The sequence below is a fragment of the Heteronotia binoei genome, chromosome 1 (assembly GCF_032191835.1).
Source record: "Heteronotia binoei isolate CCM8104 ecotype False Entrance Well chromosome 1, APGP_CSIRO_Hbin_v1, whole genome shotgun sequence".
Classification (NCBI taxonomy): domain Eukaryota; kingdom Metazoa; phylum Chordata; class Lepidosauria; order Squamata; family Gekkonidae; genus Heteronotia; species Heteronotia binoei.
The window spans coordinates 242,701,212-242,718,120 of NC_083223.1; the positions used below are offsets into that span (position 1 = coordinate 242,701,212).

General features: G+C 43.1%; 1 protein-coding gene across 2 annotated transcripts in view; it reads left to right on the plus strand.

The window, feature by feature from the left end:
• The window catches only part of KIF13B (kinesin family member 13B), a 172,619-nt gene that overhangs the window by 83,607 nt on the left and 72,103 nt on the right, over positions 1–16,909 (plus strand). For both annotated transcript variants that reach the window (XM_060250097.1, XM_060250106.1), the window contains exons 11-15: positions 3,246–3,458; positions 7,617–7,727; positions 10,885–11,019; positions 13,403–13,533; positions 14,690–14,776. In XM_060250097.1, the coding sequence (XP_060106080.1) occupies positions 3,246–3,458; positions 7,617–7,727; positions 10,885–11,019; positions 13,403–13,533; positions 14,690–14,776 (677 nt within the window). The remainder of the gene's footprint in view (positions 1–3,245; positions 3,459–7,616; positions 7,728–10,884; positions 11,020–13,402; positions 13,534–14,689; positions 14,777–16,909) is intronic.

The following is a 16,909-nucleotide window of genomic DNA, read 5'->3' on the forward strand; positions in this document are numbered from 1 at the left end:
GACTCCTCAAGGTAGCTCAGAAAAGTAAAAAACACGATAAAAAAATCAGTGTAAGAATTATCAGTAATGAAACAATCCAAAAAAGGGGAGAGAGGAGAGTCCTCAGGCTAGAAACAGACCTTCAAACAGCTTCCAATTAAGAGATATTTTGCAAGACCCTTTAAGAAGAAGAAGATGATATTGGATTTATATCCTGCCCTATACTCTGAATCTCAACGTCTCAGAGCGGTCACCCAAAGGGTGATTAACATGTGGAATTCACTGCCACAGGAGGTGGTAGCAGCTCCAAGCATAGCCACCTTCAAGAGGGGGTTAGATAAAAATATGGAGCAGAGGTCCATCAGTGGCTATTAGCCACAGTGTGTATTTGTGTGTGTGTGTGTGTGTGTGTGTGTATGTATGTATATATATATATATATATATATATAATTTTTTTGGCCACTGTGTGACACAGAGTGTTGGACTGGATGGGCCATTGGCCTGATCCAACATGGCTTCTCTTATGTTCATACAATCTCCTTTACCTTCCCCCCCCCCACCCACAACAGACACCCTGTGAGGTGGGTGGGACTGAGAGAGCTCTTGCAGCAGCTGCCCTTTCAAGGACTACTCCTACGAGAGCTATGGCTGACCCAAGGCCATTCCAGCAGGTGCAAGTGGAGGAGTGGGGAATCAAACCCGGTTCTCCCAGATAAGAGTCTGCACACTTAACACAGGAACCTGTTGGGTGAACTCTTCCGCTCTAAACTGAAGCCTTCCTTTCCTCCCAGGAGGTGTAGTTGGGGTTATTTTCTTTTTACCCTCATTCTCTGAGCCACTTGCCTAAGGTCTGAGCCTGGATTTCTTACATCGAAACCAAACATTCCAGCCACTGCACACCCTGGCTTTAATGAGGGTTGTTACAAAAAGCTTAAATTCACCAAAACAATTAGGCTCGCTGCAAAAACACAGATAGAAACAATGTTAATAATGGCCAGTGGCTGTGCTTGACCCAGATTTTGTGGGTTAGTTTAAGCACAGAAGTCCTGCCTGCTGTCTTCATCTTGTTTAAGCTACGAAGTCTGTCCCCCATAAGAACCTTGCTGTGCTTCTGCACAGTAATTGTAGGTGTGGCATAGGTTTGGTGCGTCTATTCTTAACATACCTTCCAGAGCAAACAGCATGCTAGATGCTTTGCAGGGTGCAGAATGATAAAGGGAGAGGAAGGGAAAGGGGCTTCAGGAAGGAGTTTCAGAAATAATGTTACCTAGCACATAAAAAAGTGAACTGTTACAGACAAACTTTATGATGGAAGCTGTTCTGTTAAAAAAAAAAGTAGAACAGTTTTTTCTGTTAAAAAAAAAAGTGTTTCAGATAAGGCCATCTTGGAAGCTATTCACATTGTGAAATAGTTATGTATTCACATTGTTGGATCTGAAACTGTGATCTGAGACCCCTGGTCGGAGGGGGGTTGTGAGCGCTAGGATTCTTAGCTGCTACTGTGGAGAGGAGTCTTATCTCTCTTCTTTTTGAATTTCTGAGTAGAAACTGGCATACAGATGCTGGGAGGAGGAACTGTTCAGAGCAGATTATTGCCAAGAACAGAGAAATGAAGCCTGTTGGTGACAGGCTCAAAGGGGGTGAAGGGAGACCTCCTGCTAATGTCCATAGACCTGAATTAACACATTCTGTCATGCAGAAGTAGAAGGTACCCTGTTGAATGTAGGAATCTATACCTGTTCTGCTATCCAAGTGAGGTTGACAAAGGAAAGGGAGAGACAGTGGATCAGTGGTAGAACAACTGTTTGCCATGCAAAAGGTTCCAGGTTCAATCCTCAGTATCTCCATTTAAAATGATCAGGTAGTAGGCTATATGAAATGGACTTCTAACTGAGACGTTGGAGAGCTGCTGCCAGTATAAGTAGACAGTACTGATCTTGATAGACCAATGGGTTTGATTCAGCATAAAGGAGCTTTTTGTGTTCAAGGGTTCGGCGTCCCAAGAGAACAGAAAGGTTTTTCTAGGAAATGGGAAAAGTTCAAAGCATTTAAAGTACATGGTGTTCATGGCATAGTTAGTGTGGATGCTCCATGGCACTCCAAACCTGTTGACTTGTAGGAAAGCCATTCATGTTCATTCCAGGCTGGTTTTGCTTAAACAAAGGGCAGAGACTGCGGGTACAGTTTATGGGAGAGGAGCAGAATGCCTGGCCTATCTTAAAGGCCTGAGGTGCTTTAAGTTGGTTGGACTCTGGTGCCGATTTGCACCTTGAGAATAATTTTCCTTTCTTGCCTTAAAGTGAAGAGACCATCTGGGAAGAAAACTTTATTTTGTCTGAAAAAATAGGCCAGAGCCATTTCCCATTGTTGCTGCTACCCTCTAACAGCCACTGCTCTTCTGGAGTTGGCCTGCAGTTCTGATTCCTGTCATTTCCTTCACCACATTTCAGAATTTGCAAGTGCTTTGTCTTTTAGTGATATTTAGAGGTCCTTCTCTTGTAAAGGAAGCCGTCAAAAGCTATGTTAATAAATTTCCCCCCGTTCACATAAGGGGGAAATGTGTGTTATAATACTAAAAAATGGGGGGTCACCAATGAAATTGATCAACAGTTGGCTCAGGTAAGATGAAAGTGGCTTGCTACCTGGCGCGTGGTTCACATTTAGCATCTCTGCCACAATGTGTAGTGCTGCTGGCTAGATGGTTTTCAGAGGAGACTGGACAGGTTCATAGAGGATAGTCTAGCAATGGCTAAACGGAGAGAGAATACCAGTTGCTGGGGGCGGGACGGAGGGAAACTAAGATGACCTTGATGTCCTGTTTGCGGGCACCCAGGTATCTTTGGCTGCCAGTTGTTGGAGACAGAATTTTGGGCTGGATATTGTGGTTAAACAAGGTGGTTCTTCTTTTCTAAGGGGAAGCAAATCAACAATTTGTCAGGAAACCATGCTTATTTACTTAATTTACAGTCTCCCTTTCTCTGAGTCTCAAGGTAGGTAAGACATACAATAGTCAATTCAGTAAGACTAGATGACAGAATTAGAAAATAATGCAGTAAAAACTAGAAAAAATGCAGTAAACACATACAACATACGTGTTTACGGGAGGACACAGAAGTCATTTGCTCTATGGATAGCATAACTTTTTTTTCTTTTGCCACTGTTCAGCAAGCCAAAGAGCCAATGACTGGCTGCAAGCCATCTGCCCCCTGGGCTGCCACAACTGTTCAGAACTACCTAAATTCTTCTTCCTTGTCATTGCTTCACAGGACAGCCTTGGTGGCAACAGCAAAACAGCTATGGTTGCAACAGTCAGCCCCGCAGCAGATAATTACGATGAGACGCTTTCCACCTTGAGGTATGCAGACCGGGCCAAGAATATTGTGAACCACGCTGTGGTGAATGAAGACCCCAACGCTCGCATCATTCGAGAACTGCGGGAGGAGGTGGAGAAACTCAGGGAGCAACTTACCAAAGCAGAGGTACCTCTTGCCAGTGAATTACCTTGGGCTTACAGTGTTTTGGCCCATCATTTGAACTGATCAGCTTCTCATTCCTTTTTAATAGCTGGTAGCAGGGGCCATCTTAGAAGTAGCATTCCCCTTTTTCTTACAGGAAGAAACATCTCTTCTGCAAGGCTGCCCACTGTTGTACAGGCAGGCATCTGTAATGAGTGTGTGCTTACTTCCCTTTGGAATAGTTTTTATTTGGTCCTAAAGTATGGTTGCATGGCATGTGATGCAGTAACTGCTGAAGTGAGGCTGGTTTGAGCCTTGGCAGAAGAGCTAGTGGTGCAATGAAGAAGAGTATTTGTTGTTCCGGTAAAAAAAAAACAGAGGGAATTTTACCTGGACAATAAATATTCTTCATTACACTGGCTGTGCAGTGCCTGGATGAGTAGATCTCCTGGGAATCCTATGCAAACTGCCTCAGTTTCTATGATGAAAGAATGCAATAAATAAAATATGCAAACATATGCAAAATTTATACGACTGAACAACTAAGATTTTTTTTCAGTCAAGTGACAGCCCTGTAATTGACACCTCATTAAAGAGATCCTATGAAGTTGTTTGGTCTTGCTGTACCTCTTAGCCATCCCTCATGGGGTGTTTCAGCGCTTTGTTTATCCTGTTTATTTTCTTAAAAGTTGCTCCACATTCTCAGATTGATAGCTCAGGCCTATGCTGGATACTTTTTAGTTCTCTGCTGTCGCAACACTAAGGAAGCAGGCAAGCCTAGCCAAGCTTTGGTGGCCCACACATAATTTCAAAGAGATGTTTTCTAAGGGCTGCTTCTGTGCTGGATTTCTTTCTGAGCAAGTAAGGGCAGGTTTCCTGAGTTTGTCCCTCTTCACCTTGAAAAATTCCTCTCTGTGTTTTGTCCCCCAAGCATGAGTAGCAGCACAGGATTTAATTCTGCAAATGAGCACCCCATTACTAGAATACCTCTAGTTGGCTAGTTTTGAACCCACTTGACCTCAGAGTTCAGCCTGTTTGTTCTCTGTTGCAAACAGAGAGGCCGCAGCTTGTTCTTGTACACATTCCTGGAAGGGGAGGCATTCTGCAGCTTTTCTGTGCAAGCCTGTGAATCTTCTTGTGAGGAGGGGCTGCAGCTTGTTCGTCTCACCCTGCATATCCACCTGAGAAAAATCCCCTCAAGAAGAAAAGACCTTCATGAAGACGGGTCTACATCCTGCTGTTCATGCAGCAGTAGCTAAAAGGAACCTCCAGGTTCACATGCAGTGTATCCCTGAAAGTCAGTTGTAGACAGCAAATACTGGGAATGGGCTGTTGCATTTGGGAAGGTTAGACATAGTTTTGGACCTCATCCAGCAATGGGTTTTATTGTGTGTTTATGAGAAGGTCAAATTGATTGCCTCCCCCCCACACCCTTTAAGCAAATCCACTCAGAGGGAAGAAGAAGACTGCAGGTTTATACCCCGCCCTTCTTGACTGTAGCAGAATTCTGGAACAACTGTCGTCCTGAGAATATGAGTAACATCTGATTTGTCAGCACCAACTGTTTTGTTTTAACTAGTACTGTTTAATGGTTTTATTGATTTTATGACTGCAATCATAGTTTACTATGATTTGATGTAAGGCTACCCTTGGCGGGGAGGGCGGGGTATAAATCGAATTAAATATAAACTTAAACATTCTCTTTGAATTAGAGACTCAGAGGCTTACAATCTCCTATATCTTCTCCCCCCACAACAGACACCCTGAGATGTGGGTGGGGCTGAGAAGGCTCTCACAGCAGTTGCCCTTTCAAGGACAACTCCTGTGATAGCTATGGCTGACCCAAGGCCATTTCAGCAGCTGTAAGTGGGGAATCAAACCTGGTTCTCCCAGATAAGAGTCTGCACACTTAACCACTACACCAAACTGGATGGGAGCAAGGCTGTGCATGGTGATGATTCTGTTCCCACGGGGAGCACCACTGTGGAAGGGACCATCTCTCTCTGCACAGCAACACTTCAGTGGCACTGCCAGGATGAGCTACAGAGTTGTCCTTGGGAAAACAGTTAACAAGGATATACTCTAAGGCCTGACAATAATAGCAAGCCAGACATCATTCTTGAACTGGGAAAAAGCTGTCTATATGCGTTTGTGGTTCTCAATTGTATTCAGTCTTCACATGACCTTCTGTGAGACTGGGGCATTATTACAGCAAATAGTACTTGCATAGCTGTAGAGCTGTGTAGACAACTGCTAGTATAGTTGGACAAGTGCATACGCATATGCAACAGCAAAGTAAATATTTGTCTCCATTTCAGTACTCCACATCCTGACTTTGTTCTTTGCTGTGTCCACTGAGATACAGGTTCTTTGAAGAAGCAAACTGCCAAGGGCTAGGTTAGGAGCACAGTTTGTTTCCTCCCCAGGCATTGTTCCTCAGTTGGAGAAAGCTGCAGATTCTAAAGGCATCCCGTGTAGCCATGATTGCTTGTTCTCCCTTTTTAAAAATGATGCTGAGAGCCTTGGGGACCCTCTTCCTGCTGCACCATGACATTTGTCCATCACTAGGCCATTGTCTGAGTACAAGCAGACTATTTAATCCAGGTGTCCAGTTCTATGCTAGCTTTATTTGAAGACGGCCAGAGTGCCTGCAGATAACAGTCATGGCTCTCACAGTCTAGCATTTTAAGTTCAAGTTAGCCTTTATTGGCATGAAAATATCAGAACAAATTAGTTAAAAAAGGTAAAATGGAACCATCGCATACATATACATCTGAGTGAGCATAAACATAAATTGTTTCTCTGAGATCCCTTGGCATACCTTTAGAACAAAGAAATCATTAGGGTTTGTAGAATCTTTCAGGCTCAAGTGCCGTGTTCTACTGGAGAAAGTTTTCCTTCCAGACGTTTCGTTCTCAGCTGCGGAGAACATCCTCAGTGGCGTTGCAGCCGGAGCAGGTGCTCTGACCTTCTTGGCTGCTGTGCATTGAGTGGGGCCAGGGCTGCTGGAGAGCTGCTATTTCTAGGCTGGAGAGGGTGTGGTGAAAGGGCAATTGGTTTGTAAAGAAACTTAGCCACCTTCTCAGTGACATTAGATGAAGAATCATTCAAAAGTCTACAGACCTTAAGTGCATCAGAACAATCCACCATGCTAACTAAAGCAGAATGTAAATGCTTGTGATGAAGATTTGTATACAAATGACAATGAAGAAGAATATGAGTAATGGGCTCAACACATTTTTGTTTACAGAGGCAGTATCTGATTGAATAGGCTGTCTTGTTGAATCTGCCATAAAGAATGGTAGAGGGCATGGTGTTACATCTAGCAAGGGAAAAAACTCTACGCTGTTGTGGCTCTGGCAAGATGGATAGATATGAGGCCATTTTCTCAGTAATGAGAGAAATCTCAAAGTTCAGGAGGAAACAAGTTTTATTGGCCACAGTCTAGCATTTGATTTTCAATAATAGAGGTGCGAGGACTCATTCCATCCGCCCTGGGGGCCCTGGTTCTTAATCCAAGTGTGTGCAATCACCCAGGAATTGCTTAATTTTGAGTATTACATGAAGCTGTCATGTGGAGACTCACACCATTGGTCTCCACTCAGCCCAGAATATTCTGCATCAACAAGCAATCTCCAAAATCTTCAGGATGGATTTGTAGCCCTACTACCTGAGAACTTTTCCTCGGGAGTTTCTAAGGAAGGCCACGTTTTGAGCATGTCTCTAGAATTCACCCATCATAAGAGCTTTATTGGTTTCCTGCAGGGCTTAGAGCTGTTTAGAGCCAAGCACCTTTTTAACCTACTACTCTGAGCCCCGGTTGGTCTCAAGAGTGAAATTGGCACAGGCTGCACAACTTAAGTAGAAAAATTTGTACAAAGTTAATTTTAGATCATGTTTTTATACTTTGCTTTTGGGGACATTTTCTCCAGTAATCTGCTGTGACACTAAAGTGCTGAGTTAACAGCAAGGAAGTTTGTACCATGCAGGCGCCCTCATTAATATGCTTCCATGCATCTTAGACGTTGATTTCTGAGCGCCCATCCATGGATTGTTTTTTCAGGGTAATAGATCATATTAAGAACTGACAAGACATCAAAAATAAATGGTGGCATTTGCAAGAAGTAATTTAATATTTTTCTGTTTCTTTCTTCTCCTTCCCCCCTCTCCTCCATTTTCTAGGCAATGAAATCTCCAGAACTAAAGGATCGCTTGGAGGAATCTGAAAAACTCATCCAAGAGATGACTGTGACCTGGGAAGAGAAGCTACGAAAAACTGAGGAAATTGCACAGGTCTGCGTTTGTTTTGTGGATGCAGTTGTCAACATATTCCTCCCTCCTCTCCCCTCCAATAATCCCTTTACAGTAGATCTTGATATTTATGGATAATCAGGTCAATTTCTTGTCTTTTTTAGAGCGTCTTTGCTTAATTCCTGCAACGGGAGATTTTTCAAGAGAGATTAGTTCTATTGTTATGACTGTTCCAATCTTCTCCAATTCCATAATTCAAGGGGCTATTTTTTTTAAAAAAAAATCATTTGTCTGAAAGAGAGATTAATGGGATTTCATAAAAATAATTGTGCAGAGTGTTTGGCAATTGCACAGAGTAAGTTATTGGAATCCCCCTTGTGCAAATAGGAGTCTGAGAGCTGATTCAGATATTTAGAAAAGGCGTGCAGTGTAGCCCTTGTGGGGTTCTGCCTACTTTGAAAGCCAATTTGGTGGTGATATGCTTAAAGGCTCTTTATTGTTGTCAGCATACCAGGGAGAAATCTAGCCTGACTGCCTCTCTAATATGTTAGGTTAATGTGGAGATTAGGGATGAGCACAGACTGGCTCACAGATAAAATTTTGTATTGAACTGGGGCCCGGTCCATGGTCCATGAGTCCAGTCCATGCAATCACACCACTTGCAAACTGCCTGTGGACTGCCATGTTTTCAGTGCAGGTCTGTGCGGTCCGTGGGAGTAGTCCATGAGCCAGATATGCTGGTGCCGAGGATTGCCAAGGCAATGGGAGACTGCCTTCCCTTCCCTTGCTGAGGCACAAATTGCCTTCTCTTCATTCTTGGAAGCATGCCACCTCTGTGGTGTGACTTCAGAGAGTGAAGGGAGGCATATTTAAATGCCTTCTCTTCCCTTCTCCAGTTGTGCTGCAGCATTGGCACATTTCAAAAGGGAAGGGAAGGCACTCCTTCACTCCTGGAAGTGTGCTGCTGCTGCAGTGTAACAAGGGAAGGGGAGGCATTTAAACATGCGCCCCCTTCACTCTCCAAAGTCACACCACAGTGAATGAAGGGAGAGGATTTTGAATGCCTTTGAACCCAACAAACCACAACCTGGTTTGTTAAACAGGAAAGTCTGTGGAGTTTCATGGTTCATAAAACCCATGAACAATGAACCTCCATGGGCCTCCATTTTTTAATCTGTTCCCACCCCTCGTGGGGATGGCCATTCCTGCAATGTATAGCCTTCATGGGGTTTACTGGATGTTCAGATCTTCTCTGAGTGGAATGTACTTGAGATCTCACTATACATGAGAGAAGGGTTATCATGGAAGGGCTGGGGAAATGATGTGGGGAAATAAAATGAAAGGCCCTGTGTTGGTGAAGTCTAAAGGTTTATTTTTGTGTAGAGTGGAATAGATTTATTTCAGAATTGTGGCTTTTCTCCAATTTCTGCTTTATCTCCTTCAAAGAAGGATAAGTTTAAACTTTCAAGATACTTCAAGGGCTTTTAAAAATATCTTCTTTGTATGCCTTTATTTGGTACATCACTGTTACGATAGCACTTTGGTTTGGAGAGGGACGTGGGGGGGAGTTGGGAAAGTGTGGGCAAAATGGTTCATTGATAGGATAGGTTCTTACATTTTTAGGGACTGTTCAAAGACATTGGAGGCTACAATGATAGGCAGTTGGCAGCAAGTGAAGCAAATACAATATTTCCCAAAGTTCTGTTCTGCTTTGTTACCTTTGCTTTGCCCACCTATTTTTTCTTGATGATAGGGGGAGAATGCTGTGGCCCTAGGACATAGATCTAGTTGTTAAAATATTTATACCCCATTCTTTGTCTTGCTGTCAAGGTGGCTTAGAATTCCACACTAAAACCACATGCAATACTGTAAAGCTCCATTAACCCCTATCCCAAAAACAATTCTGTAGACCCAAATAAAATCCCTAGCAAATATAATAACCTTATATTGCCTACTATTTATTTTTATTGAAATATTTATTTCCCACCTTTCTTCTTGGTTCTAGGAACAGTTTCCCACCCATCTTAGAACCATAGAGTTGGAAGGGACCTCCAAGGTCATCTAGTCCAACCCCATGCACAGGGGACCGTTCACAGGGGAGCTGCTGTTGAAAAGTGCCAGACCCTAATAGTTGCCAAGCAGCCAGCCTTAAAAGGGGGGGAGGCAATCAGAAGCTGGTGATTGGAATGCCATAATTGGGGAAGAGGTGTTCCCTCAGAATCTATGGGTTATGGGCACGAGGAGAAATCACCAGGAAACAATAAACCACACTACTCAAGATGTTTCCTAAGTCTCTCTTCCTCTATGTCATGTGCAAATACAGGACTTTCATCATTGTGCATGTAAAAAACACACCCCTCCAGGCTAGGCTGGCTTGGGGATGATTGTGGTTCTTTGCCTTTTGTCTGTTGCTTGTCACATGGCTCACTTGCTGCAGTGATCTAGAAAGATGTGTGTTATGGACCTCTTTGGTGAGATGCACCACAATCAGGTCTAGACTCATAAGTTATCCTGAACAACCAGCTGTAAGTGTGCTGGCTGTGATAGTCAAAAATAAAAAGAGAGGAGTGAAAGGGATCCTCCCCTCCTTTTTAGGGCCTATCTTTATTCCCCTCTTTGTCACACTCTCTCCAGTTCACTACATTGGAATAGTGCATGGTGATGCTGTTTGAGCATTGCTCCGGTATGTGCTTAACTTGGCCATGGAAACTCAAGGCAGGACATCATAGAAAAAGGCAAAGAGGGATATATGGATGGAATGACCTACTTCAGCTTTAGCTCTGATTAGGGTTCTGAAAATAAAGTGAGCTATTAAGTAAAACATATTGACTTAAAGTGGTTAGAATGCTGGTTTGTCAGTTGGGGATCACCAGATTGCCTGAACTGGCCGGAGATATGCCTGTTTGGTCCCCTCTCCCCATCCTGCTAACATTCTCTGTGCACCATTCACAGGGGTTGCCATTGCCCCAGTCTTGGCTGATAGGTTTCCCTATGATGTACATTTGCTTGTGTGAATCCATAAGGGATATACAGTGGCTCAGAGTACCATGTGACAATTGTCTAGCAAATCATGGGGTCGATGGGTCTACCCACTTCACAATTGTAATGTAGAAATGTTGCCTTTATAGTGTGGAGAATGTGTGTTTTAGTGCATGCCTCCTTCTTTACCCTTTGATTTGAACTTTGTTTCTCTATACAGGAGCGGCAGAAGCAGCTTGAAAGCCTTGGCATCTCTCTTCAGTCTTCCGGGATCAAAGTTGGTGATAACAAGTGCTTTCTGGTTAACTTGAATGCTGACCCTGCTCTCAATGAACTCTTGGTCTACTATTTAAAGGTGAACTCATAGCTTGTGGGGTAACTTCAAAAGACTTAGAAAACCAAAGTAGAATCATAAAGTTGTAAGGGGCCACACAGGCCATCTAGTCCAATCTCCTGCTCAATGCAGGATCAGCCTAGAGCATCCCTGACAAGTGTTTGGCCAGCTGCTGCTTAAGGACTGCCAGTGAGGGGGAGCTCACAACTTTCCTCAGCAGCCAGTTTCACTGTTGGCAGCCAGTTCCACTGTTGGGAATTCTTCTAGAGTCCATGGCCAGTAAGAAGGCACAAATGCAACTTATAATTCTTTAGATACTGGATGCTGGCGATGTGTACACCTAATAACATTACTTTGAAAAGAGTGCTGTTGCAATACAAAGTGCATCTTGAGACCAATTCATACAATTGCCCTGCAAGGTAGGCCAGTGTAGTGGATCCTCATGTTGTGAATGTGGTGGAGAGATAGCAGCTTGCTTAAGGTTAGCTAGTGGATACCTGTCTGATAAGAGAGTTAAATGAAGCCCACCTCTCATTCTCTTACTTTGACCTATAGCTAAGCTCCCTTTCCAACATGGTTGCAGTCCTATAAACCTGACATTGATGGTAGTGTTTTGAAGTGGATCTGCAAACCGAAGGTACAGGGGAATGTGGGTGGGTGGTAAGCCATGTCTTGCATTGGTGCACTTATTTATGCCAAACTGTAGTTAATGTAGAAAGCAGGGCGGAGGAAGGCACAGACCAGAAAAAAAGAGAAAGGGGTACACATTCACAACACTGAATATTGATTTGTAAAATGTGGGCTTTCAGGGAATCATCATGCCTGTCTCAGGCTTGTCTTGGAGGCAGATCAAGATGGGTAGCCATGTTAGTCTGTCTATAGTAGAAAAGAGCAAGAGTTCAGTAGCTCTTTAAAGACTAACAAAATTTGAGCAGTGAATCAAGCTGCTCTCTGCTAGCTGCAAAAAAGAGACGTGGCGGCTCAGGCAGGCTAAGGAGGGATGAGGAGGGGATGTTGCCCTCAAATCCCCACCTGCCCAGCCCTGGGTATGGGCCTGCCCTGCCACAAATTTTGTTAGTCTTTAAGGTGCTACTGGAAACTTGCTGTTTTCTACTGCTTCAGACTTGTCTGTTGGCTAGACACACACTAGTTCTCCCTTGTCTGTATTGTTGTCCTTTTAAAGTATTTTGGAAACTGTCTTTAAGGAGAGAAGATGGTCCCATGGAAGTAGTTTAAGTGCCACCTCTTTAAGGAGGGCCAATATCCTTCATTTCTGATAAGTCTTTCCATGTCCGTAGTACAGTGGGTCATCCAGAAGAATGCAAGGATGAGGGAGTGAAGGAGGGAGAGCCCTTAGTTGCCACCACTTTGCTATCTAATAAGCAACAGAAGAAAGCTTTGGAGAGGAGGCAAAGAATGTTCCAGTCTGTGTAGGTGTCTGGCTTGCAGCTCAAATGGCTTTGTCAGCCCTGACCATTCTTGAGGCGGAATTTGCAAATCTGCTACTTACTGTGAAGGTGGGACCAACAGGGGCCTTGGCAGCCAAACAGGTTTCAAAGGATAACTTTGGCACACTTGCAAAACAATCAGTTTCTTCTTGGCACGTGGATTTGCATGTTATAGGTCAGTATGCGGGGGGCGGGGGGGTGGACTTATGCTGTCAGTTTCTGTATGCTCAGGCCAGAAAAATGTTCTGCATTTCTATGAGCAGCCTTCAGTACATGTTAAACAATTACTGGGTATGGCAGGCTGCTTAGGCTGAAGGATGAAGGGATGTTGTTCCCAGGTTCCCTACAGATGCACCATCCTGCGCAAGCATCCTCGTAGTTACCATATGTTGCAAGTGTGTCTCTCTGACAAACATAGTTCAGATTTTACTCTGTAATGATATCTTGCTTGGTTGTCTTAGAGCAGAATGAGTGTGTGTAAAGCCCTTTGTGTAACTGTTCCTTCTCAGTTTTCCATCTGTGGCAGTGGGTGTTGCTTCCAGAATTTGACCCCACATGAAATTCCTAAATGTCAGAGAGAAGGTGAAGCTTTCCACAATGAACATAGGGGCCGCTTTCAACAAGTCCCTGCCCTGCGGGCTGAATCTGAGGTGGTATAGTCAGGAAATGTATTTTTTTCTGTTGGCATTCATCCCCCATCAGCAGCTTTAATCTCTGTCTCTTTTTTTTTTTTGCTATAGATTATCATTTTAGAAGAGTTATATTAAAGGCTATGTTGTGTTCTGGACAGCAGATTCAGAAGATCTAGTCCCCAGTAAAAAGTACAGCCAGACCTCTGAGTCCTTGAAGCAGTGTTATCAGTAGTTTCACTCAGTATTAAACCAGTTTAATACCTATACAAAGGAATACTCTGAATTTCTGTTGTGTTGTAATGCACTTGTTTGAATCTTCCACAGGAACACACACTAATTGGGTCAGATAATTCCCAGGATATCCAGCTATGTGGAATGGGGATTCTGCCTGAGCACTGTATAATAGATATCACCTCAGATGGACAAGTTATGCTGACACCTAAGAAGAATACAAGGTGATTGAATGTTTCTGTTGGTATAAACTATTATATTTCTGTAACTGTTTAAAATCCTGTCCTTCCTTCAAAGAGATCAGAATGACTTGCATGGGTTCTCCCTCCTTCCCTCAGTCCAGTGAGGTAAGAGAGCATGATAGAGTAAAAATCACCAAGCAACAGAGCAGCCAATGGGAGCAGCAACCAGCATGGTGGGGAGGGAAGCCACATCAGTTGGAGTTGAGGGCTAGCTGGAAGGAGTGAGCAGTAGGGGAAAATGGAAGGGGGACAAATCTGGGGTGGGGTCTGGTGAAAGAGTTTTTCAAAACACTACTGATCAGTGCTTGATACTGGAAATCCAGACATATACAAGTGAAGAGTGATTGGGTAATGTGTGTAAGAAATGATCAAAATGGTAAAGTTAAGCTTCCCTTCAGCACTGTAGAGAAATTAGAAGCTGGGAAACATGGTAGAATTCCTTGCTGAGTTATATTAATCGTGTGAAATGTTGTTAGCCGCCCTGAGCCGCCTAGGCGGGGAGGGCGGGATATAAATAAAATCTATTATTATTATTATTATTATTATTATTATTATTATTATTATTATTATTATTATTATTATTATTATTATTATTATTGAAAATGCAGGCTAAGCTCATTTTATGACTGTATGTTTTTATGACTATTTATTATTATAGAAGTGTTGTACTGTATTTAAATATTTTTACATAATCTTTAATATTTCTAATAATTTTTTTAAAAAAAAATCTTCCAGAATTTCCCAGGACTTTCAGCTTGTTGACAGTGGTGGGATCAAGGGAGGGCACTCCACATTTCTAAGACCACCATTAGGCTTGAAGATAAATCTTGCCAGCTTCCCTGTCTTCCTTGTCAGCAGCTTGGACACCAGACCCTTTAATGTAATTACTCTGCCAAGTTTCATGAGTCTGGGATTCCTTTTTAACAGTCTGTCCGCATATTCCAAGTTACCCCACAAAATTCCCTAATATTGAACAATCCAGGAGCACCACGATGCACTCACTTAGCTTCTAATAAACTGCTTCTCTCCTCACAAAAAAGAAGGATCCAAAAAGATCCAAGTTCCATGAACTCTTACACTATTCTTATATTTTGTGGAAACAACCCTCAGTTGAAATTACCCCTCTTGCTTCTCTTAGGACATTTGTAAATGGCACCGCTGTCACAGGTCCCACACAGCTACACCATGGAGACAGAATCCTGTGGGGAAACAATCACTTCTTCAGGTAGGCTACTGGCTTGTTTGCTTGTTCTGTGTTGGTGTGAGATGAAAAAAAGTCTGAACTGACTTAGGGGAAAGGGCAGGTATGAGAGAGAATGTTCTCTCTCTCTCTCTCTCTCTCTCATATATATATATATATATATATATATATATATATATATATATATATATATATATATATATATATATATATATATATATATATATCTTTAGAACCTGGGATTGTCTAGTGAAAATGGTTGGACTCAGGACAGGTTATGCAAATTGACTTATGGAATTCATTGCCAGAAGATAAAATGATGGCCACTGCCTTAGAGGGCTTTAAAAATGGACTGAGTTGTCCTGACCTGGGTAACCCAGGCAAGCCTGATCTCATTGAATCTCAGAAGCTAAGCAGGGTCGACTCTGGCAAGTACTTGACTGGGAGACCTCCTTGGAATACCATCAGTCAAGAGTTGAGGGCAGGCTTTATTCAGCCACCTCCCTGAATATCCTCCAGGCCCCCAGTAGGGGTCAGTCACTAGAAGTTGCTTGACTTCCAGGTGCAGACACATGCTCACACAAGCACATATAAAAACAACCCCCCCCCCCAAAAAAAATTACTAAATTACTAAAAGTGGGTTTATGAATTTATTGCTATTAAACCATGGTAGCTCATCAGATCCTACAGGCTCAGGGATATTGTGATATGGTGTCTCAGTATTGGTTGTGGGGGGAGGACTGCTGCTGACTTCATTCCCTGTTGGCGGACTTCCTAGAAACATCTGGCTGGCCACTGTTTGAAACAGGATACTACGCTAGATAGACCCTTCCTCTGATACAGCAGAATTTATCTTACATTCTTTGGTCTGGTTCTCTAGCTTGCCTGTGAGGCTGTCCACTCCCTTTCTCGCTCTTTGTGGGGCAGCAAATGCTCTGGTTGTGCATTGCCTTAACGGGCAGTGAGACAGATTCATTTGGGGGCTTGACTGTAACTGCAGCAAAGCAAGGACACTGTTACATCAGAGGTCATGCAATCTGCAGTTTTATTTCCTTCGAAAAGCAGTTTTCTTGTCCTCTTGACTGTCAAAATTAGCAAGTGTTGCTTTTGCCCTTTTAAGCTGGAGGCTGAGAGAATCCCTTCAGGTTTAAACAGAGTTTCACTTGCCAGGAGAGGAGAAATGTCCATTCACAAAAGCTGCTTGTGCCATCCCCTGCTATAAACTATTTCAGTCCCCAAATGAAGTCTGATGCTTACCTGAGTTACTAGAAGATAGTGTGCTTTAAAGCTTTAAATTACATACAGACACTCCCCATGGCAAAGCAGGAAATGAAAACATATGTTGCCTTTGTATGGTATGAACACTGTGGTGCATTATGCCACCCAGTGCACTCTGAAGTGATCAACAGGGATCTGACTGGACAGATTGCAAGCGATGAAATGCCTCTCCCCACAAAAAGAAATCTCTACATGTGGAAAAATCAGCATGGTGGAAAAAAAGAGGAGAGCACTGCCTCTGACCCTGACATGCTAGTGTCCCTGTGCAAGACTTTCTAAAAAGTTCAATTGCATCTGCTATGTGAACCCTCATTTGTAATTGGAAGTTGTACAGGTTTACCACCTCAAGGAGAATGACAACATTTTGGGCCTCTGAAGAAGTGAGCAGTGAAAAATTCATACACAGTCACAAATTTTGTTAGTCTTTAAGGTGCTACTGGACCAGGGGTGGCCAAATTGTGGCTCGGAAGCCACCTGTGACTCTTTCACACATATTGTGTGGCTCTTGAAGTCCCCTCCACCCTGTCGGCCAGTTTGGAGAAGCCACTTGTGTCTTTAAATCACTCCTCTATGCCATGTCAGTTGGCAGCTTGGAGAATGCATTTAAAGTTAAAGTTGCTTTCTTTCCACCTCCACCTCCCCCATCTATTTGCCTTCCTTCCTTTTCTGCCTTGTGGCTCTCAAACATCTGATGTTCATGTCTTGCAGCTCTCAAACATCTGACAATTATTCTATGTGGCTCTTGTATTAAGCAAGTTTGGCCATCCCTGGACTCTTTCTCTTTTCATGGGCCTCTAGAGTTACTGACTAACTAACAGAATTGACACTGTTAGATAACCACTCTGTTCAAATCCCAGCTAAAATACGATTTCCAGCTGA